The sequence below is a fragment of the Drosophila guanche genome, unplaced genomic scaffold (genome assembly GCF_900245975.1).
Source record: "Drosophila guanche unplaced genomic scaffold, DGUA_6, whole genome shotgun sequence".
Taxonomy (NCBI): Eukaryota; Metazoa; Arthropoda; class Insecta; order Diptera; family Drosophilidae; genus Drosophila; species Drosophila guanche.
The window spans coordinates 18,413,607-18,438,250 of record NW_022995743.1 but is presented as its reverse complement, the minus strand read 5'-3'; the positions used below and the strand labels follow the sequence as shown (position 1 = coordinate 18,438,250).

The following is a 24,644-nucleotide window of genomic DNA, read 5'->3' as shown; positions in this document are numbered from 1 at the left end:
TGATCTCCTAATCTTCAGATATCGTTAAGTGGAATTGTTTGCCTTAAGTACTCTTAACTGTTCTTCGTATCTTTCTGATGGATTACTTGTCAAACATTTTCTTAAACATTTAATTTGGCTAGTTTTCTGAGCAAGTTCGTGTTTGTCGAGACGGAGACGTCGACCTATAACCTTGCCAAAGTCACATAAACTGCGATTGCAACATAATGCCCCATAAACGACTTCGCTCCGTCTTGCACTGCAATTAAAATTGACACGCCACAGCAACAGCAAAAACTATGACGAGGCCCTTCAAATGGCAGCAGGCATAGCGAGAAGGAAAAAAAAGCTTAGGGTGCCGAAGCACTGCATACCCTTCTAGCACGGTTGTTGCCACTGTGCCAGCATAATAAAATAGAAAACTGATTTACAAAATATCAAAAATATCAAAAACATCCGGAGCTATACAGTCAAATACCAAATAAAAGGCTACAAAAATATTTTAGCTTTCCGACTTTATACATATGTATGTATGTAGGTCCGTATGTATGTAGGTTCTTCTCTAAGAGTATAACAGTATCAGTATTAAAATTGCAGTAAAGACTCCCAGAGCAGAGCAAGGCAAAACATGCAAATCACAACAAGAATATTGAGGGAAACGGCATGAGTCAGCTGCTGTTGCTGCTGCAGATCTTGTTAATGTTGCATGTGCTGTCAGAAATTAAGAAAAAAACAAAAATGAGAAATCCTATTCCGCCTTCCTACATGGTCCATGGCTATCAATGGCCGGCCAAATATATTAAGTCTTTAATTGTGAAATCAAGAACTTTTTGCGTTTTTTTCCTCGGTACTCGAAGAGTAAATAGGGTATATTGTATTTGTGTGAGTAACGGTGGTATGTAACGCACAGAAGGAAGCGTTTCCGAGCCCATTAAGTATATATATTCTTGATCAGCATCATTAGCCGAGTCGATAGAGCCATGTCTGTCTATCCGACTGTCCGTCCGTCTTGTTGAGCGCCTGGATCTCAGAGACTTTAAAAGCTAGAGCCAGTTTTAGAGACAGCTAGAGTTTTGCATCCAGACTTCTATATGCTCACACTGTTACAAGTGTATTTTAAAAATGAGCCACCTTCCGCCCCCGCAAAAGGGCGAAAAAAGGCGTTACATAAATTCACTTTGTGCACAAATACTATATACCCTATTTACTTTTCGAGTACCGGGTATAAACACTAAATAAGAAGAATATGAGGAGGGATGTGAGAATCTTCTGCCTTACTCCCTCTGCTATGTGCGTCACTGGGGAGGATGGCGAGCTAAAAGAGCGTGTTGGTGTGAGAAGTGATGTATATGTGGATGTAATGTATATGTAGACGTAACGAAAAAATCGTGAGGTTAAACACATATGTACATATTTCAAACACTAAGGTTACATACGTACATATGCATATTCAGACCGAATACCGAAGTTGTGACGCGTACGAAGCGTCTCACAAACGTACTCCCCTACCCCTACGCACTCTTTTTTTTCATGCATTTTTCTGCAGTTGTAGCTTGAGCTCCGTTTTGTCTTGTGTCTGTGTGTCCCCCTAGGACTGTGTGTGTGTGTGTATGAATGGAGATGGGTGGAATTTCAGTGTATATGTAATACACAGATAAAGACAGATAAAGTGGTTATGCAATCGCAAGTGGAACGTTAAATATTCCATTCTGAAAAGTAGGAAAAGCTTTTGTACACAAATAAGGACAACAAATGATTTGCTCCATTAAGCGGACTCTCTCAATAGTCCAAGATTATTCGAAAAAGTACGAACTTCTGTGGCAACCTGCGGTATTGTATGTATGAACAAGTATATATTTACATACTTATGTACATATACAAAAAAATTGCCATCACTCTTCGTGTGCGTCCGTCTCCCATTCATGGCGGCTGTGTCGTAACACCCTGAACTTTTCACACTTTGATAATCTTTGGCATAAGCTAAGTCCCAAAATAAAGAGGTGGAAAAAACCTGAAAGTACTGAAAATTTAGCGCGGACAGAAGCAGTTGCTAATTTCCGCCGCTTGACAGCCATGGCGGCAAGGTCAACACACCCAAGGAAATGGAAAGAAACGAAACCCAAACACACGATCGTAATTTAGTGGATATTTAATAGTTCGGAGTCGAACGCTCAACCCTCAACCCGTCGCAGTCTTCGGATCCATCCTCAACATGTTGCCGTTGCCGTTGGTCTTGCTGTTGCTTTTGAAGTGAATATTTTCTTTGTGTATGACTATGCGAAAGGTCGAGTGACACTCTTTCGTGCGACGATCGGTGGTGCGAGTGGTACTGTTGCTGTTGGTTTGGTGTTGATATTGTTCGGCTAGAAAAGCTGCTGCAACACAGTGAATGTGACTTAAGCTTGTGCCGGCTCCTACTATATGCCATATAAAGTGTATTGGCCTCAGCCAGAGCCATTTTGACTTTACTCTGATTGCACTTGGTCGCCATATCCATAGTCACCACCATCGCGTCGTCGTATATAAATACGAGTATGACTCTTCAAGTGGTTTGCCGGGCGTATGAGTAATCTCAAACAATTTCAGTAATTGCCAGAGTCAGAAAAGGCCATCGATTCGACTACAGGAGGCAGCCGAACAAATTACGAACAACAACAATTTCACAATATCCGTCATTGCACTCGGCGAAAACCAAAAATAAAATCAAACCTATGCTTGGACAAATCGGTGGATAAACAGCACCTGCCGGTGCTGGTGCTACTGCCAAGCTACTGGCAAGCTACTAAGTCGGAAATCGCAGCTTAAAAAGTCAGCTAATCGATTCGCATGACAAGTTGCAGTAGGGCCTGAAGCGTTTTCTTCACCTCTGCGATTCTTTGCTGAGCTTTGTTATCTTTGAAAATAATAGATTTTATTTGAGTTCTTTCTAAACTATACTTGAGACTCATTTAAAAAGAGCTTATGCATATTTTAAAATATCGCATATGACTTTGCAAGTAACTGTATGCAGTATTATCTGTACACACTCAGAGCTCCTTCAAACGTTTCGTCACTTGGAGAAGCACCTTCCATTCCCATCTGAGTTCCGTCCCCGTCATTGGCTCTTTAATCTCAGAGGCTGATTTTGTTCATTGGATGACGCCGTTTCTTGCATAATTCGAAATTGTTGATCGAAGTGTTTCTGTGGCTCATTTGTTTGTAATTGCAATTAATTGGCTACAAGGGCCAGAGCTAAGTGTTGATTGGTGTCTGGGTGCGGTTCCCGTTCCCGTTCCCCACAGCGGGATTTACATATCAAATAGCGAGAGCACTGAAGAATATTGGCTAATTCGTTGCAGGTGCAAAGCTTTCCACATCTTTTGCTTGTGCGGGCCAAGAGCCTTAGTATCGAATGGTGCATTCAAGGCCAAATGATTGCACTCGACTCGATGCAACAATCAAAATCTCACTCGAGTGGCAAGCCCAGCGCGTCATCGAAAGAGTCTCGTTTTTGTCTACTGTTTTTCTTCTGCAAGTTTCAGTTTCACTTTCAATGGGGCAACGCCAGCAGTGGCAAAAGTTGCTTAATTTGCAGTAACAGCTGGCTGGCTTGGCTCCGGCTCCTGGTCTCATATGCGACTGTTGTCTGTGGTCAAAACACGTTCCAAACGAAAGTAAAAACTTGTTGGCATTGTCTACCCTGTGTTTTGTTTTCTTCTGGCGTTTGTTCACCTACCTGCCTGCCTTTCACGGCAGTGGTTCGAAAAATTTGTTATAAAAGACAAAGAATCATTATGCTGGCCGTACGGTTATGGCTAAGAGCAGAGCAGTCTCTGCGTACGAGTAGCTGTAAAAGTGAATCTTGTTTCGCGTTTACCTTGTCTGCCGCTTCGCTTTTCGTATCTGTATTCCATGTCATTTAAGCTCCATTTCAGAGTCTGGGTCCATTTCTGACTCATTTTAGCCCATTTTGGGAAAATAAAATGCAAGAAATTGGCCTAAATTGCGGACCGCTTGCAGCGTAGCCAAGTTCGCTATCGTAGTCTTTTCTTATTGCTTGCCAGCTTTGGCAATTTGTTTTTTATCAATGGAAATTCTAGTCCAGCTCTGACCCTGTAACATATCTGATTACACTACCCGACCGAATTTTCCCTCAAGGAACCAAATAACTATTTTATACCCGGTACTCGAAGAGTAAATAGAGTATAATGTATTTGTGCGAATAACGGTTGTATGTAACGCACAGAAGGAAACGTTGCCGACCCCATAAAGTATATATATTCTTTATCAGCATCAATAGTCTGTCTGTCCGTCTGTCCGTCTTGTTTGTCGGCTAGTTCTCAGAGACTATAAGAGCTAGAGCCACCAAAGAGACGCTCATAAGGACGGACAGACGGACGGACAGACAGACATTTCCATATCGAGCTGGCTATTGATACTGATCTAGAATAGATATACTTTGTGGGGTTGGAAACGCTTCCATAATTTTTCACCAAAAATATTTACTCTTCGAGTACCGGGTATAAAAAACGAGTAGGAACGTTTGTGAGACGCTTCGTACACTTCACAACTTTAATACCCGGTACCCATATGTATGAAACCTTAGTGTCGTACATTTTAACAAACCATCAGATTTGTTCGAATTATACATTTTGCAACAACAAACGAGCAACAGAAAAGCTGCTGGACGAGGTGTGGGTAGCCACTGCAAATTAATTTCGGCATTCTGGCTTTAACAAGGCCGGGCGAAATTTTGAAATACACTTGTAACAATGTGATGTACCACCCAACTGGATGCGTCAATTGGTGTCTATAGCTTTTATAGTCTTCATATCCATTGATGCGGCTATTGACGCTGGTATAGAATATACAAACTTTATGGGTTCGGAAACGTTTCCTTCTGTGAGTTACATAAATCCACTTTTCACCACAACTACAATTTTTACTCTTCGAGTAACGGATATGAAAAGACGCCCCAAATTGTTTCCCAATATCTGTTTCAGGTAGTTCGCATGATTCAGAAAAACTTGAATTTACTATGAGCATGTTTGTTGTGATTTTATAAGAAATCTTTCAAACAACGCATTGACCCTGACCTAGTTTTTGAAGACGAATACTCAGAGTATAGCCTGGCCGAGTTTTTGTGTTGGCTTTGGCTTTGGCTCTGTCTGTGGCTCTGTCTGTGGCTCTGGCTTAGACGGTAATCTCCAGATAGCACTTGAGCGGCGGCCCAATGCAAACACAAACTGAATAAACTTATATTCGATTATAATCAATTAAAAGCATGAAACAGTTTCAGCAAAGACCAACAACAACTCGATTATTGCATTGAATTATTGATCATTTTACAATTAACGATCAAACAATTGCAACAATTTATTGCCACCTAAATAAAAAGTTTTCTTTCTTTTCTTGTCGGTTCAGCTGCACAAACACATGTCACTGGAGCAGCTGCAGTCCGTCTTCCACGTGGATACCCACGATGGTGTGCCAAACTATGAGGTCGTCGAGCTACTGCACCATGACAACCACCAGCGGCGGCGGCGCAGCTTCTCGGCTACATCCACAGCCCTGCCGCCCCACCACGTGAAAAAGGATCTCAGCAAGAATTCTTATTACAGCGAGATGAAGCAAGACGCCATCGAATTAGGTGGCAACCATCTGTCCAGACTCGACGTCAGCGCCATCCAATCCCATAACGTTTCATTCAGCGCCTTCGGACACCACATGAACCTCACTCTGCGCGCCACAAAGGGCCTTTTCAAGGATGCGGCCCACCAGCTGCGTATGTGGAGCGTTGGTAGCGAGCCCAATGCCACACACGGCCTGGACCTGCACGAGATTGCCCAGGAGGAGGTGAGTACGAGATATGAGAGTTTTTTGTTGACGAAACAAGAAGACGCAGAATGATAATATGTACATAAATACTAGGTTGTGGAGACCGTCGCGATTCAGTTATAGAGTTATACAAAAAATCGGTGGCCAGATGGAGCTTCGTTGGTGAGAGAAATAGAGATTGAAATAGAATTTGGATGGAATATTGTTCATTGGAAGTAGGATAGAGAAAAAACGAGTACTAAAAGTGTCGCTTTAATTTTTTTCACTATCACTATCAGTTTCTTCCATACCATAAACCTCTTACTAGCATTCCTCCAAACTTGCATACCCTTATTCCTTTTAATTTATTGTCCTCTATTTGTTTCGCTGCCCTCAATTGTCGTCTTATTCGCCCCCATAAATATTTTTCTTTTATTGCAATTTCATTGATTACATCACGGCGGGTAACATAAGAAAATTATTAAAGCTGATTTTTGCTTTTGTACGTTTTCTGATTTGCTGATTCGCCACACTTCCGCTTGAGTTAGGCAGATTTTTGCTTCGTTATTTCATTGTTTTGTTTCTCCCTCTTTTCAAGCTAAGCCTCGTGCAAAGATGAATTTTATTTTGCGTTGCTTGATTTTCTTTTACTTTGTTTATCTTTGCTATGTTTCTCGGCCATTTCGTTGTTTTCATTGCCTTCTGTATCTACGTGTGCCTGTGCCTCTGCCTGTACGCGTACCTAATCCAAATTAATTGGCCATGTGATAAAGCGATTAGGCGTAGGCCGCGCTTCTTGTATTTGGACCTCATTGTATTTGTGAATTTTATGATTGGAATGGTGTGAAAAGTAAATAGCACAAAAATGTCATTTTTAAGTCAACAACTGCCGATGAGATCAACTACATTTGGATTTTTTTTGCTGCACTTACAATTTGTATGATGTATAAGAGTTGAGCTTACATTTGGGATGTTATTTGGGATATGACAGACTTCATAATTCTTAATGGGCAGGTGCCATTTTGGAAGATTAAAGATTAGCATGCTTAATTTGGATTTTCCTGGTCCTTGAGTGGTTATTGAGAAGATCTAGTTTTCCCTTTAATTCGTTTGAATTAAGATATTTTTGTAAAAGCAGGTGCTTTCACCTACAAACTCCCATCGAATTCAGTTCGCAAACATTTTTTTTTAACCATGAACGTGACTTTTCTGGAGTTGCGAGTTCACTTTCTTTCGGTTCACTTTAGCAAACGCCCTGTTCCAGTATGTATTGTATACACATGTACATACGAGTATGTATTGTACCATTCGTCCATTATTCATAAGTGCTGAGGGCGTGTTCCATTGGAGCACAATCGATTGATCGTACTTTTTATACACCCTACTCGAAGAGTAAATAGGGTATATTGTATTTTTGGGCAAAAGGGGATGGATGTATGTAACACACAGAAGGAGACGTTTTCGACCCCATAAAGTTCATATGTATATTCTTGATCAGCATCAATAGCCGAGTCTGTTTAGCCATGTCTGTCTGTTCGTCCGTCCGTCTGTTTGTCTGCCCGTGTGCCCGTCTTTTTTGTCGGCGAATTCTCAGAGACTATAAGACCTAGAGCCACCGAATTTTTCCTCCAGACTGCTGGATGCTCACACTAAAACCACAGTCTTTCAAAAATTAGCCCCGCCCCCTTCCGCCTACAAAAAGGCGAAAAGCTATGGGAGCATAGCCACAATTTTGAACATAAAAAAACTAAAAACGCCATTCCGTAGGGAATTACCATATGTATCATATCCCCGAATTCGATTTTTATTATAGCCAGGACGAAGAAATTAATTTGCAGTGGCTAAACCCACACATCGCCCAGCAGTTATTCTTTATTTTTAGCACATTCTCTCATTCCACACTCTGCTTCTTGTAGTGTGTGACTCTAGGGAAGAAGGGGACGAGAAGTAAGAAGTGATGTAGATGACAAATTTAAAAAAAATGTAAAATTCGAAAAAAAAAAAAAAAAAACCAATAAGGTACATATATACTAGGTGAATACCGGGAATACAAGTTGTGATGCGTAAGAAGCGTCTCACACGTCCCTTCTCGTTATCACAAGTTTTAGTTGTGCGCTTATTACCAGCAGTGGGTGGACATTCAACGGAAAGGGTGACAGGTGAGGTGGGTGTAGAATGGAAGAGAGAGAGAGAGAGAGAGAGAGCGGAAAGGATTTCACACACAAACAAATTTTGAATGCAAGACGCAAGACTTCGGAAATGAAAGTGAAATGTCATGTCAGACAGCCGAAAAGAAAAAAGAAATGAAACGGGCGACCGAAGCCTTTTGGCTTTGATCTTTTTCAGCTTTGGTGTCGTTCATGTTTTTTTTCCAACTTGATTTATTTGTGATAATTCAAGTGTTAAACCTCTCGCCGTGAAATGCGGAAAGATTGGCACGACGCTTTTGAAATTTGTACATATTTCTTTGGAATCTGTAAATACATACTTTTTTTTATTAAAATGTAACCAGCTGTAAAAGCATTATTTCTGTATAACATAAGTTTGTTTGTTGGATTGAGCAACCCACGCAAGAGCTCTGAGATCCTCTGATCTAAGATACTTAAGTTATGTGAAAAAATAAACCACGGCATTTGAACATTGATCATTAAAAAAAAAACAATTTTCTAAAAATGTTGTAAATAAAAGTTCAACCCTAGAAAAAGACCGCAAAATCACAGAACAACGGAAAGTCGCGTGAGACGCTTCTTACGCGTCACAGCTTTTATACCCGGTACTCAGTAGTGGTGTTTTTCAAATTTTACATTTTACCTTTTTTCTACATACAGCTATATGTCATGTACATCTACATCACTTCTCACGCCAACACGCTCTTTTAGCTCGCCCTTCTTCCCTAGAGCCGCACACTACACAAAGCAGATTGTGGAATGAATAATAAAAAAAAGCTTCCTTCTTCATTATGCCTATAATAATGATTTAAACCTTCCCTATCGAATGCCATTTTTAGTTTTTTTTTATCTTCAAAATTGTGGATACAGCAGCTTTTCGCACTTTGCGAGGCGGAAGGGGGCGGGCGAATTCATGAATTACACTTGTAACAGTGTGAGCATACAGCCATCTGGATGCAAAGTTTTGTGGCTCTAGCTTTTATAGTCCCTGAGATCCAGGCGCACAACAAAACGGACGGACAGACAGAAATAGCTATATCGACTCGGCTATGCTGATCAAGAATATATACATATACTTTATTGGGTCGGAAACTGATTCTTCTGTGTTACGTACATCCACTTTTCTGCACAAATACAATATACACTATTTACTCTTCGAGTACCGGGTATAATAATATTTCACTGATCTCTGGTAAAAAGGCCTGACTCATTTTCTTCGTTTTACTGAAATTATGTTTAAATAGTTTTCTGTTGATCAATGCGCAGAAAAAGTGAATCACCAAAATATAATTGAAGTTTTTCGAAGTGCAATTTCATATTTTCCCGAACGCAAAACCATGCCATTTCGTGCGGTGAAATTTATCCTGTTCAAGAGTGTTTAATATAACTCGAACCAACACCGCTTACCCTATCTCTACTTCACCTGGTCCCACCCACTCTCAATTTCAATCCCACCACGTTACGAGAAACAAAACGAAAGGCAAACACAAGGCGTCGCCGGGCACTCCCTCCTAATGCAGCATTCAGTCGATGCAGTCGATACATTTACACAAAGGTCACCCACGGCCACAAAATGCCGAAAATAATAAATAAACGAGAAGGGATGTGTGCGACGCTTCTTACGCGTCACAACTTTTATACCCGGCACTCAGGACTACATCTAGATGTAGAAGACATCGCCAACCACTAGATATCGTTCACATTACAGAACACGTAGTAAAAGCCTACTAAATAAAATGCATCAAACAAATTGGATCAATTAATATTTTCCAATTTATGAGATATTTAAAACAGCAATAAAATTGGTACATTCTTGGACCGATAGGTTTCACAGCAAATTTTTCGAAAGTGGCGCCATCCAACGTTAAAAACAGAGTCTTGGTTAAAAGTCGGAAGAGTCAACGCCAGGGGGAGGGCAGAGGCAGGGGCCGAGTGAAGCAGAAGCAGAGTGTGAATGAGAGAATGTAAAAAGAGCAACAAAAGCTGCGGGATAGGGTGGGTTTAGCCACTGGAAATTAATTTCTCCATTGTGGCTATAATAATGATCCGGATGGATCGGATCCCAATTTGGTGATCTGATAGATATGGCCATTTCCTACGGAATGGCGTTTTTAGTTTTCTGTTATCTTCAAAATTGTAGATTTGGGAGGTTTTCGCCCTTTTGCGGGGGCGGAAGGGGGCGTGGCTCATTTCTTAAATACACTGGTTTCAGTGTGAGCATACAGCAGTCTGGATGCAAAATTTGGTGGGTCTAGCTCTTATAGTCTCTGATAACGAGCCGACAAACAAGACGGACAGACGGACAGACAGACTCAATCGACTCGGCATTGATGCTGATCAAGAATATATATACTTTATGGGGTCGGAAACGCTTCCTTCTGTGAGTTACATACAACCGTTATTCGCACAAATACAATATACCCTATTTACTCTTTGAATACCGGGTATAATAAAACAAAAGTCGCTTAGGTGTCCGGAATGGAAATTTCCATTAACTAATCTACCAAAAAGTCAAATTATTTCATGAACTTTGATCAGAAACCCTATTTAAGTAAGCTAAAGTTCACTTTTGCCTTATTTTTATACCTGGTTCTCGAAGAATAAAAGGGTATATTGTATTTGTGCTCGAATGTGGATGTAAGTAACATAAAGTATATACATATATTCTTGATCAGCCATGTCTGTCTGTTCGTCTGTCCATCTAGATTGTCGGCTACTTCTCAGAGACTTCTCAGAGCTAGAGCCATCGGATTTGCCTCCAGACTGCTGTGATATCACACTGATACAAGTGTATTTCCAAAACAACAATCAAGAGATTGTCTACTTGTTTCTAATAGATCGACTTCCTTCTCTTCCCTCTTTCGACTTCCCTCTCTCTCACGGAAGACAATTCATTTGGGTTAACACGACCGAAAAGTACTCAAGGTAGTCCTAACCTATGCTTCTCTAGGTAGACCAATTGTGGACTGCTACCAATTGCCCAAGGCTCGTGATGAACAATACCCCTTGGCTTAGGCTTGGCAACCTGTCATTTGGCCCACACCCGGAGTCGGAATCGGACTATAGAGCTTAAAAATTACCATAAAATCAAAGCAGAAACGAAAGACTTGGGCAACAAACTCGAGCGTTAGAATGGCTAAGCGCTTCTCTGATGTCGCCTCCTCTGGCAACAGACACCAACAACGAGACAAAGTGCATTGAAAGCAAACTAATTGGGTTTTAAAAATGTATTTTTGATGGGTGCTGACAACCACTAGGAGAGTGTGCTTAAGTTAAAAAAGGTTTTGTATCTGACTTTGTTATTCAACAAAATTGTAAGGCATTTGTGGCTGCCCCATTCAAAGCTTCTCTTCTGTTGCTGCTGCTGCACTCGATTCCAACTTGTTGTCGGCTGCGGAAAAGCATGATTAATGAGTTGACCGTTTCGGCCGCTGAATGAATTTGAATTTAGCTCGCTATGTCTATCTTTCTTTCTTCCTCTTTTTTTCTTGTCAGCTCACTCCCTCACTTCCTCTCTCACTCTCTCTCTCTCTCTCTGTCTTTCCCTGAATGCGCGGGTGATGCAAGTTGCAAAATCAGCAGAAGGGGCAGGGGAAGAGACTGGCAAAGAGTGAGAGAGGCACTGCTGGAGTGGGAGGCAGGGGTAGCCGTTAGGAAAAACTTAGCAGACTTAGAAAGCAGTTCAGCTTGTTGCCGACTGCTGCCCGTCGCTATCTTCTCTCTCTCTCTCTCTCTCTGTATATCTCTGTTTAAGCGGCTGCAATCTGTTGCATAATGCTGCCAAGTTGTTGCCGCTGCCTGACATTTTCCCCTACTACTGTGGCTGTTGGTCCTGTTATGCTCATGTTGCAGTTATTGGTAGCGCTAAGCGGCTTGTTGTTTTGTAGCGAACATCGAAAATATTCGTTCCCTTTTTTCCTGACATATTAGAGGGTTTAAGCATCGAACATATGTGGACATGGGGTTCTTTTGGTGAAATATCATAGCAAGATTTGAAGAGGCTTGTTCCCGATTGGCGTGGAGAGTATTGCAGACTTCCATGGACTTCTGGGCCTCCAAAAGATCTCTGCTCTGCCTTAGCTCCAGTAAAACTCAATGGGATACGTAATTGACCAGACAATGGACAAGCTAGTGCTTTGGCATTGTATTGCAATTAAACACCAACTTGAAATGTTTCTGGTCTAAGGTTTCTGGTTTCTGGTCTAATCAGATCCGTACCATGTATGAATGTGATGTATGCATGTACATATGTATGAATGTATGCAGTGCATAATGGTGCGTAATAAACTGGATAGCTTCCAAAGCAAATCAGACAGCAAAACACACAGGCATGGATAAATCCGACACTCAAATGTGCCCAGCGCGGCGAATACGTAACGACGTCAAACAACAAAACGAACGAGAGAGCCAGCAACAAACGGCATTAACAGAGAAACGCCTACAAGTCGTCGAATGCGTTAATTGTCAGTTGACTTGGCTAAATGACGCTCGAATTAAAGGTGCGTAGTGGGCGACAAATGCTCGTAAAATCGGAAAAGTTGTTATGCAGCGAACAATGGAAAATTAGCGCTGTCTGCTGGCCAGGTTAAGGGCCTGGGACTAATGTTTTAACCTTCTTCGCTATGCCACAAGAGTTCAGGGGCTAATTTTCACTTGCCAAGTTCACTACTTAGGGTAATTTGTGTCTCTTTTTTCTCCCAACTTAATTTGCATCGAAAAATGGCCAAGAGAAAGAAAACAAAATCGTGTATAAATTTTCAGTCAGGAAGTTGTTAAGTTTCTGGGGTTTTACTCTCATTTTCGGCTTCGGGCGAAGTATTTTTAAGCTACAGAATTGGCCTTTGCGAATCCGTCCACAAAGTGATGGACCTCTTAAAATACACCTATTTTCATAGCTGCTGAAATCGGATGCAACCGGGTATGCAAAACAAAATTGGTCCTTCATTTTAAATTCTTTTAGATGCCTTATAAATGTCCCATTACTAGTCTCACTGAAGTTAGCAAGCGTTAGATTACGAGAGAGAGGGAGAAAGAGTGAAAGCCACTGGGGCTTCATGCTATACATTTGTGAACAAATTACCTAAACTGGTCCGCATTCAATTGGAGACATTTTTCTTTTCCAGTTGATTATCTAAGCCATAGAAACTTACCCGTAACCGGCATTCATCATTCAGAAATCCAACCTTTTTTCCGGAAGGAGGATTCTTTATGCTTCAATTAGAGCTGATATACCGTTTTTCTCTACTCTGTACTGAGCCACGCTATGAGAAATAAAAGTCCATGGCGGAACCCCTTCCGGGATACTGAAACGGAAATTAAATGAAATTAAGTGTGGCGAAAAATTCGTGTCTTACATTATATACTAGTCAATTTTTGGGGGGGAACGCCTAAACAAAGCTCAGCGATCTGCATGACTTCGTTTTGACATTTGTAATTAAACAATATACGGTGCCATACATATAACGAGTAGGAACGTTTGTGAGAGGCTTCCCACCAGTCACAATTTTTATACCCGGTACTCAGTCAGTACATCTGTACCTTAGTATGTTATTTTTTGTTATTTTACATATTACATTTGATCTCCATATATCATTCTAGAGCCGCACACTGCACGAGGCAGACTGTGGAATGAAAGAATGTGCAAAAAATAAGCAAAACTGCTGGACGGGCTGGGGTAGCCACTGAAAATTAATTATAGTCTCTTATAGTCTTACATAGTCGACTAACAAGACGGACAGACAGACGTGGCTATATCGACTCGGCTATTGATGCTGATCAAGAATATATATACTTTATGGGGTCGGAAACGTTTCCTTCTACGTGTTACATACATCCACTTTCGAGCACAAATACTATTTACTCTTCGAGTACCGGGTATAAAAGTGACAGCAATCGTCAACACTGGAGGGAACGGAAATGAAAGAGTAGGCCAGGTGCGCAAAACACTAACCACCTGTACCCTACCTCTAAGAAGGCATAGCATGGTCCCAAAATGCATAAAAATGCGAGGAAGCCACAGTCCGATGCCACAGGGATGCCGTAGTCCGCGGTGGACCAGAGGCAATCCCAAAAGAGCGAGCAGATGGCTGGGTAACGGTTGCAGCTTGGCAGAAGCCGATGTAGCGATGCAATAGTCATCGCTAGCACTAGCACAGTCTTATACGCAGACATTCTAAGGAAGGTTAAAAATGGGCCCATGTGAGAAGTCTCACTGATACAGTGATCCTCGAGCTTAAGGACATAGATGAGGTGTCCACCCAAGAGCAGGTGTTGGTGGAGCTCAAGGAGCAGGCCAGCCTACAGGAGCACCCAAATACTGACGCTGAGTATCTCACCGGCTGTGGCCGAGAAACTGATAGGGAAGGGAATTGCAGGTGTTGGTATTGCAGATTACGACCCAAAACAATACCCAGAAGTTTGGGCACATCGCGCAGAACTGTAAGAGTGGAGAGAACTTCACCATGTGCTGCTACAACAGCGCAGGATCAGATGTCCTCATACTCCAGAACACTCTGCATGCTAGACAGTGGGTAAGATCCTCCAGAGCGTAATCCACACGAGTCTGGAGGCAGTTGTAACGCGTCAACTCTCACCGAGACGGTACGGGTTCCGCAAAGCCAAGTCCAACGTGGACGCAGCTTGCGAGGTGTGCGAGATAGCAAAACAAGCTATAAACAAGATGTATGGGAGCAAAGAGTACTGCATAATGGCAACACACGATGTCCAAAATGCGTATAACTCTGCCAGTTGGAGCCGCATACAAGAAACACTAAAAACTTTCAAATACTGGCGTATCTGCAGGTAATCATTGCTGGCTACCTAAGGGAGCAAATCACCCCAAGAATCGGTACTCGGACCGCTACTGTGGAACGATACTGTAGATCATGTACGATGGAATCCTAAAAATGGATATGCCTATAGGGGTCTCGGTTTAGATAGGTTTTGCCGACGACACTGCCGTTGTCGCAGTGGCAAACACACAAAAAAGAAGCAGAAAGAATCTGCAATAACGCGGAGGAGAGAGCCAAAACATGGCTTATTGGGAGGAACCTAGCGTTAACCGCCCACAAAACAGAGGCGATGCTAATAAGCAGCAGAAGGGTAGTTGAGAAAGCCACAATCTGAGTAGGCAACTCCACAATTACCATCAATTATAATAATAATAATGACAAACACGAGAGGCCCAAGGCAGTCGAGGCGGAAGCTCCTAGCGAGTGTCGTGAATGCAATGTTGCATAGAGACTGTGCGCCCTGAGAGTGTGTGGTGGCTCCATAACAATATCCCAAGATGCCGTACTAGTAGTAGCCGGACTGATCCATATCCACCTGCTGGCAGCAGAAGACTCAGGGATCAGGACACAGCAAGTTCGGGATGCTAATGACCACTAGACCAGAGGGGACCATGGCAATGTCAAGACCTGTGGGACAGTAGTAGCAAAGGGCGATGGACGCATATGCTAATCCCTGACCTTCAGAGTTGGCTGAGCGGAAGCAACGGACAAGTGTCCAATTTCTGACAGGACATTGATGCTTCGAGTCCTACCTGAATATGTTTAAGAACGGGACTGACCCTGGCACAATGCCTTCTGGAGTCAGAAGAAAACTGGGCTGCTATAAGCAACATGACTACCAAACTGCGCAGCGATAAAAGGTCACGCAATCAAGGGAGATAGCGATCGCTAAAGATATATAGATGAGCCTAAGGATACCTCTACCATCGAAATAATATCTCGCAACAGTTCCGCCGGGTCCCGATATCGTTGTGTTAGATTGTTTTTAGTGCGGTTAAAGTCCCACACTTTGGGGCTTCCGCTAATTCGGAATTGAGCTTTCCAGAACACATACACAAACAAACAAAAGACATCTCCATGCATGTGCACGCAGCATGTAGTACATTGCACACAGCTGGACAAAGAAAATTGGTCCATGCAAAGTCGAGAGTCAAGAGCAATAAGTGGCTGACTGGCAGTTCATAAATATGGCTAAAACACTTGGCTAGGCTCCAAAGAGTTGACAACTAGCGCTGCTTTTGGTCTCCGGCTCCGACTCGGACTCGGCTTGAAGTAGTACTCGGACTCGGATTCGGTTTCGGATTCATGGTAGCCGTGAGTCTTGTACAATGTGTTACACGTACATACATATATGTATGAGTGTGTGCAACGTGGGGGTCGCCACTTACCACTTGTCACTTTGAACTTATTTTCCACAAGGTCGTGGTGTCCTACTAGAAAATACAAAACAAAAATAACACCAACGACAGCAACAACAAATTAAGCCATAAATGCTTGCTGCACATGAATTTGGTGTAGCTGCTGCGTGTCCACACGCTTTGGCGGTCACTTAACAAATGCCACGCCCGTTCTGAACAGCTCAGTGATACTATCGAGGCGATAAATAATTGGACTCGTGCGCAATTCGGGGCACGCTGAGTAGATAGTAAATAATAAGAATGAAGACAGACAGGGATCTGCCAAAGAACTAATTCTTCACAAACCAAATTCTATTAAAATAACCTTCGGGAGAGCATGTTATGAGTCAGCAAACTGATTGTGGTATTACGAATGACGTGTCTACAACTACTACTTCTTCAGGTTGGGAGGCAGTGGTTGAAAGTATCTCCTAGGGAACAGAACTCAAGCAGGCCTTCGAAACTTGACGGTGCATTTTGTAAGCCCCAAATTCAAATAAAATATCATTTAGATTCACATTGTAGTACCTTAAATTGTAATAAAGGTATCGCATCTCAAGAAAACAAGCGTGTAGATTAATCTGACCATATCTTGCCAAAGGCCAATAGGTCTGACTCCGACATTAACTATTATTTAGATTTTGGCACTTGGCTTACTTTTCCACATCCATTTGCTGCTCCATTCAAGCGGCATACGGCGATTAGTAACTGTATAGGCAGTTATGATTTATGCCTGTAATTTGATAGAGTGCCAGCAAAACAAGTTTACGGTGGACCTATGCCAACTCAAAGTCCGAGTTCGAGTCCAATGCCAAATGCTGATGCCGATGTCAAGTGTCAGATTACATTTATTTCGATATTTATTAAAAAACTCTACTGAGTGGAACCGACCTGGAACTGGCCCGGGTACGCAGAAGCAATTTATTTAATTATCTTGCCCAGACCACGACTAAAGATGTACCATCGCATTCAAAATGTATGCTAATACTAAGCCAATATCCCCGAGGTATACGCGGATGTACGTTTATTCGTACGTCCAACGATCAACAGTAATGGCCAGCACACAAAAAAAAAAGATTCGAAAAAACATTTGCAGAATCGAAACCAGAGCAGTTGGACAAATGTCAATAGTTTAGGCTTTAAGCCAGGCCTGCAGCGGCGTTTTCATGGTCAGTTCAGACTCTAGACTCAGCAACGGCACACACGGCATATGAGTGACGTGCATGCTGAGGCGTCACATTTTCTGACCGCTAGCATTAATCAAAGTTCGGTTTACTGCCGTTGTTGCTGCTGGTAGTACCTACCCCATGCTCCTCCTGCTCATTCTCTTCTCTCCGTACCAGGCTTAAGCTGCATTTAATTAAATTAACCCGCTAACCACGCATTCTGTCTTGGCCAGCGCCGCTTAGACCAGCGGCCAACAAACATGCATTTGTTATACAAAAATCGCAAACGAAAATGGCTTTACATTTTCAGTTGTAGCCACCTGTGACAGTGGTATACCAGGAATTGAGACCTTCAAAATAACGTGTAGTTTTCTTTAATCGAGTATTTAATCATAAATGAGAATAAAGAATTTCATCGGTGTAAATCTATAGGTCGTTTCTCTGTTTCACAATTCATATTTGTAAACAAATTTTGTTTACAATTTTCTGCTTGTAAAAATGAAGAATTCAAAAAACGAAATTCTTGCTGCTAGCAGTTAAATCTTAAAATGGATTAGCTTGCAATCCGCAACAATGATCACTTAATTTTCTCTACAGATTAACTTTATCTTTATCCACATATGCAGAGATCTACTAATTAACTTGTACCATACCCTTTTTTCTTTTTTAGCATCACAAAGACGAGATTGGTCAAGTGTTTCAGGATGAACGTAACATGGCAGCGATCTTGATGCGTCGCCACATGGAAACGGGCGACTTGATAATGGTAAGTTTCCATAAAAGATCTGTAATCAATAGCCCCCAGCCACAAGAATTTCAATGAGCGCAGGCTATTAAGCTTGTTCTTTAAGTTGTTGTTGATTCTGGCTACGATTTATTTTCTGTTCTTGAGGGTTCTGTTGTGGCCACAATCACACTCGCACTTGCATTCGCAATCGTACTGGGACTTGTTATTGCTGTTTTGACAGACGGCCATTGTTATGGGGACTTTTGGAGCTGCGCTGGATAGCTAGAGCATGTTTGCCGCTGCCTCCTGTCGCACACATCGATTCAAGCATTACAATTAAACGCCCGTCGGTGTTGGTCTGTGTCGCTAGACATTGGACGGATATTCAGAACGATGGTGGATAATTTGCGGATCTGAACAGTTTCTATTGATTAAGCATTAAATTATCGCCACAAAACTGTTTGGTTTAGGACAATCGGCAGCTGTAAATGTAAATTGAACTCGACGAATCTGGCAAATGGACAACTTGGGTCGACTGTTGAATACCTAGCAGTGGCTATTAAGTGGAATTTTATGAGAATAAATAGTCAAAATCAATCACAATTGCTCTATATTTTACTTGTATTTATTCCTACTGAAACATTTCGAACTTCGAACCTTTCACATAGCCCAATACACTCTTTCATTTCTGGCACGAACTGCTGTTGCTACTGTCGTCAAATACCTTGAACCCATTTACCGAGAATGAAAATTGTGATTTCGTAGGGGCGATATGACCAAGAAATATTGCATTACACCATATATGTTCATGTTTTTTAATAAGAAAAATCGAATAAGTGTTCCGATAAAGCTTGAAACAACACGGATAACTAAAAGCCATAGAAAATTAATCTACACTTTTGAATAATATTAAATTAATATGGTGTCGGACTCCGTCCCTGCCCGATTGGCAGATATTCTCCCTGCCTGGAATGGCTGAAATAGCTGAAGGTCAACATAATTCCCATTATTTTAAGACAATGACTCTTATTTTAGCCCATAAAATAACTTATAATTGTATAACATAGTTTTGCAATATTGCTGACGTTTTTTTTTCTTTTTTTGAGACAATTGTTAATTAACATTTAACCTGAGCGGAAATGGAAATGTTAGGGAACAAGTTCTGAGATGGAGGAAGTTGGTCTTAATTACCGGCCATTGTGTGAGAGGTATTTTCTTTTTTGCGGGGGAGGTAAAATAAAATGAATCTCGATTCTGTGTACAAAACAAAAACCTTTTGAGGTTCCCCGTGTGGAGAATTGCACAACTAAATGCCACAATTCAAGCAAATTAATAATCAAACGAATAAACGGGCAGCGAAATCGTTAAATGGCCAACAAATAATTCGACAGACAATAAGGTCAATAAACAAAAAACGTCGGGCTTTAACTCTACCTCTCCGCAGATTTTTGTTGGGCTTCTTTTCGAAACTATTTTGCTTTGACCACGTCTGCTTGGATTTCAATTTGTTAAACAAAAGTTGGGTAGGAAAAAATGTATTTTGATAATAATTACAGACAGCTAATAAAAGGTCAAACCGCAATGTCTGGTCCGGTCCGACTTGACCGACTTGTTATGGCCAAGTGCGCCAGACCAGGTTGAAGCCACTCTGCCGCTGCTCCTGCCTCTGCCCCTGCCACTGCATTGACTGATACACAGAAAAATTCATAAATAATATGTAGAAAATACCCAAGCACCTATATGAGCATAAAAATGTCTGTTCGCTGACATTTCGTGGTGCAAAAGCCGGGGAAAATGTTTCGCAATTGTCAAAAATTCAGAAAACTCAGCTGGGTTCGGAGTCTGCATCAGCAGCTGCTGGCCGCTGGCCAGCCAGAACCAGTCCCCGTCTTCCGGCTTTACTTTGACCTTAAACGGACGGGCCTCAAAACTATCAAGATACCGTTAGCGGCTTGTAATTAACGAGAATTCGTCAGAAGATGTCTAAGGCAGCGAAAATTGCGAAATGTTTCTGTTGGTTCGATCGTTTATTCGTATGTTCGTCTATTCCAACAATGCAGACAAGTAAACATGCTGCAGTGCCCGATTCATTCACCTAAGTTTATGGCCGTTTATTATAACCCACCGTGCGTCTTACGTAAGGAAATCGTTAGGATTCCCAAAACTCAAAATAAATATTTAAAATATTGAAAAGCTTTTCAGCTACATTATTGCATTTTTATCAAAAAAGGCTCAAAAAACAGTAAATATATTTTTCTCTTATGGATTGGGAAGTTTCCAGACTTCCGGATGTACCTCCAGCATCAACCTATTTATTTACTCGATTTAACGGTAGGTTTAAGTGTTGGCACAAGCCATAGTGCTGAGCGTTAAATTCTCATCTGGCTGCCACAACCGAACCAAACAAACGTCAGTGGTTCAAATACTAGTAATGATAATTACATAAAAGCATGTCCAGCAGCCTGCTTAGGATTTTCGGACTCAACAACCGATAAGAGATAACTGAAATAAGATTGCCAAGTACCCAAGAAGAGGAAATTTAATAATTGTCTGCGAGAGACAGATCTTAAATAAAATTAATACACGGATAACAAAAAAAAAGGTTTAAGTATATTTATTTAATTAATTACATATGCATATGTACATCGGAACCACTGTAAGAAAGACTTAAGACACGAACTCTTTTCGTGGTTGGAATGAGTGATTTAATTTAAATAAAGCTTAGTCTGGTCTTATACCTGTCCCTGTCTCAAGTCAACCATGTAAAAAACTCTTTGGGTCGATTGCTTGATCTGTGCTTTGTCTCGGATCCGACCGTAGCGTTGTTAACACGAGCACTTCCGCCCACTATACCTGAAGTCTGCTATCATCCTACTTTCGAAGTGTCGGTAGATATTGGACCTACTGTATCGGATCGTGCGGGTAGGCTATCTGAACGCGTCCGCTGCTTTCGTCAAGCCGAGTTTACGAAACTCAATAACTTAAAGAAATTTTGATTGGTCCTGACTGACGTCATTGAAGGCAGAAACATTTTTTACAATGTACTTTTTTTTTTTTTTGACACAATTTTTGACACGTGTGTCCCACTGTCATGTCCGACTAGATCTGCGAAACCTACTTGGTTCACCAAAGAGTTATCCAGTCTAAAGAACCTAAAATCAAGACTATTTGAAAAATCTCAAGAAGTTGGTTTTCCCTCTTCTCTTTCTAATTACTTAATAGCTCGGTCAAATTTCACTGTTTTTAATGCTCAATGCTATAGGAACTACCTCCTTCGATGCAGGATGCGTTTTTCACAGGACCCTAAACAGTTTTACAGCTTTGTAAACAGTAAGCGTAGAACGACCGCACATCCATCCTCGCTATAATTTTTGAATATGTCGGCAAACAATTATCAGGCAATCGACGATCTTTTTGCAAAATTTCTTCCCAGGAAAGCTACCCAGGTCATATGTATCCATATAGTTTACCAAGGTCGAATGGCATTTTCTGCCCTTTGTTAAATGAATGATCCTTACTTCATGAAATATAATTAGTTAAGCCGGTATTTTCACCGGGCCCTGACGGAGTTCCCGGCTGTGGACTAAGGTGTGCCGAGTCTCTGTGCGGACCTTTGCTTAAACTATTCACTCTATCCATCCATTCTTCTAGATTTCCCCCCATCTGGAAGGAATCCTTTGTAATTCCTCTCCATAAGAAAGGTAGCAAATTTTACGCTAAAAGCTATAGAAGTATATCCAAGCTATCCGCTATTCCTAAAATGTTCGAGAAACTTTTAACTCCGCACTTGCAGCATCTCTGCAAATCACTTATATCTCCAGCTCAGCACGGATTTATACGGCGACGATCAACAACCACTAATCTTTTAGAGTTCACCTCCTTTGTAATTAAAGGATTCCAAGGTAACTTACAGACGGATGTTATTTACACTGACTTCAGTAAGGCTTTCGATTCTATAAACCATTCTCTTCTCGCACAAAAGCTCGACCTTCTAGGGTTTCCGCCCAATCAGTTAAGATGGATTTCTAGCTACCTGTGTTCTAGGTCTCAAAGGGTCCTTTTCAAAAAGGACATTAGGCCATTTAGGCCCCTTAATTTTCACACTCTTTATTAATGACCTGCCTTCTGTATTAACAAATTCTCGAGTACTTATGTATGTATGTATGCGGATGATGTTAAACTCTGTGTCCAGTATAAGGACATTTCATTTCACTCTCGCTTGCAATCTGATCTCAATAGCTTTCAGTCATGGTGCTGTGCAAATATGTTACAACTTAATGCCTCAAAGTGCAATGTAATGATTTACTGAATGTTTACTGAATACATTTCTACCATGGTAAATAAAGCCATGGGTGTGCTTGGGTTTATAAAGAGGTGATCAAAGGAATTTGATGACCCCTATATAACGAAGACTCTCTATATCTCGCTTGTTCGTCCGATTTTAGAATACGGCTCATGTGTATGGTGCCCTCAGTACAACATACATCAGGACCGTATTGAATCAGTACAGAAAAACTGTGAGACTGCCATCCTACTGTAGTAGACTTCTTTTAATAAATCTTTAATAAATCTTCCATCCTTAGTTAGTCGTAGAAAAATGCTTGGTGTAAGTTTTATGCGCAACTTGGTCAAGGGGGATATAGACAGCCCTGACTTGTTGAGCCGCGTAAACTTTACGATTCCCATTAGACCCACTAGAAACTATATTCCTTTGTTCCTTCCACTGTGCAGATCGAATTATGCCTTGCACGAACCCTTTAGGGCCTATGCTCGGATTATAATTCCCTCTATCACATTATATCCTTGACCTACCTTCCTCTTCTCAAATCTCTTATACTAGCCTACCTCTCCCTTAGTTAGTTTCATTTTAGCTTTGTCTTGCTTCGCTATACTTGCTCTAGTTTAGTTGTGTTTAGTTCTAATTATCCTCGAATATTAGCCTAACATCTATCTTTCCTGCATGCTCGTGACCGGTTCAGTTAATCGCTCCGCGCGTCATGCGGCAGCGCCCCTCGGTCGGTTGGGCGGGAGGAGGACTGCGTTCTGCTGGGTTCCGCGCGTAACAGACTTTGGCTTGGTGTCGCATGGGCCACTTGATGGTGCAGTCATTGCATATTAACGTCCAGACATACGCACTTGTTTCCATGGCTGATTTCGGAACACACAGCACACAATTCCCAAAGGCAGTTACAGACAACCCAAATTATTCGACAGCCTCAGATTCTTTATGAACCTCAATCCAAATGATTCCCAAAAAGAGGGGCTGTAAATTACGCATTCCGTAACCAAAGGTATTCATCATCTTAATGGATATGCAGTGTACACTGAACATACATACATATGTGTGTGTGGTGTGGTGTGTGCACATAATTCAAATTTGATTTATTCATTTGTACAAGCCAAAAGTTGAAGGTTGCCGTGAATGCCCTTAGCTGACCTGGACCTAGACTTGAACATTGATTCAACTTGATTCACTTGATTATCTGTGCCACCCACTGCCAATTTTGAACTAATCAATGCTGACATTGATCAAATTTCCCAAAGAGCTGGGCAGAGTGGAGCGAAAACATTCAAAAACAAAACTGAAACACTAGCAAGCGAATATTGTATGAGTTTCATGGCAAATTACACACTGGTAAGAGTCTCAGGTACTTGGCTCTTGACTAATCATTTTTACTAGTTAATCGAGTGGAGTACATTTTTGTCTCTCGATCATATCTAGAACATCATCAAAACACCTGCCAGCACTGTGGCACTCAATCCTGTGTGCTTTCGTTTCACTCTTCTGTAAATCAGCTTGATTAATACTAATTGAGATACATAGGCTGATGAATGCGCTGTATGACGAGATTCTGACCTCTGTCCGCTAATTACACCATGCTCAGATAAGGTTGGCCCTGAATTACAGTTCGGCCAGAGGGGGCGGGGATCTTTCACAGGCGGCCAAGAGCGCTTACCCAAATATCAATAGATCTCTCTGTTAACGAGATTTCGGGATGGTTTTTGGACTCCCATAATATGTGTTCTGCCCTTTTTTATACCATTTGACATTTTACCACCAATTGCCATCTATTAAAATATCAATTGAAACACTGCCATATGAGCAAACATCATGCAAACTATAGCTATAGGGACAACACGTAGAATTGTTGGGCAGCTGGTTCTCGCAGCTAGTTACGGCCTTACGAGGCAACATTTGGAAACGGCTTGTAGCGATTTGGCCAACTCTATTAGACAGCATCGCAATCGTCATCATTAAATAACATTCATGTCCAAAGTGGGAACGAGTTTTTAGCCGTCTTGAGAGAGCGTCTTCGGCTTAGAGGCTTCTCACCTTCCCAGCTAATTTTCAGCCTTGATATTTACACAGAGTGCTCGATGGCGGTGGTGTTGTGGTGCGTGTATCTGTGCGATAGTCGATCCTCTTATATGTAAATTCTATATTTAGTTTAGGTCAGTTGACTGACCGCTGATTTGATTTGCATTATCTTCGAGCAGCCTCGTCAAAGTGTGAGACTTGCACAATTCATGGGTCTTTTCAGACTGGCCTGGCATTCAGGCGGAGAAGTCTCTCGAGTGTCTAGTGGGAATTGCAGTTTATGTAACGACTTCATGTGCAA

The 24,644-nt window shown here is 41.6% G+C and overlaps 1 protein-coding gene across 8 annotated transcripts in view; it reads left to right on the top strand.

Moving 5' to 3' along the window:
- Positions 1-24,644, top strand: part of LOC117578726 (venom metalloproteinase 3) — a 59,379-nt gene that overhangs the window by 11,032 nt on the left and 23,703 nt on the right. For all 8 annotated transcript variants that reach the window (XM_034264398.1, XM_034264405.1, XM_034264389.1 and 5 more), the window contains exons 3-4: positions 5,383-5,814; positions 17,968-18,063. In XM_034264398.1, coding sequence (XP_034120289.1) covers positions 5,383-5,814; positions 17,968-18,063 — 528 coding nt within the window. The remainder of the gene's footprint in view (positions 1-5,382; positions 5,815-17,967; positions 18,064-24,644) is intronic.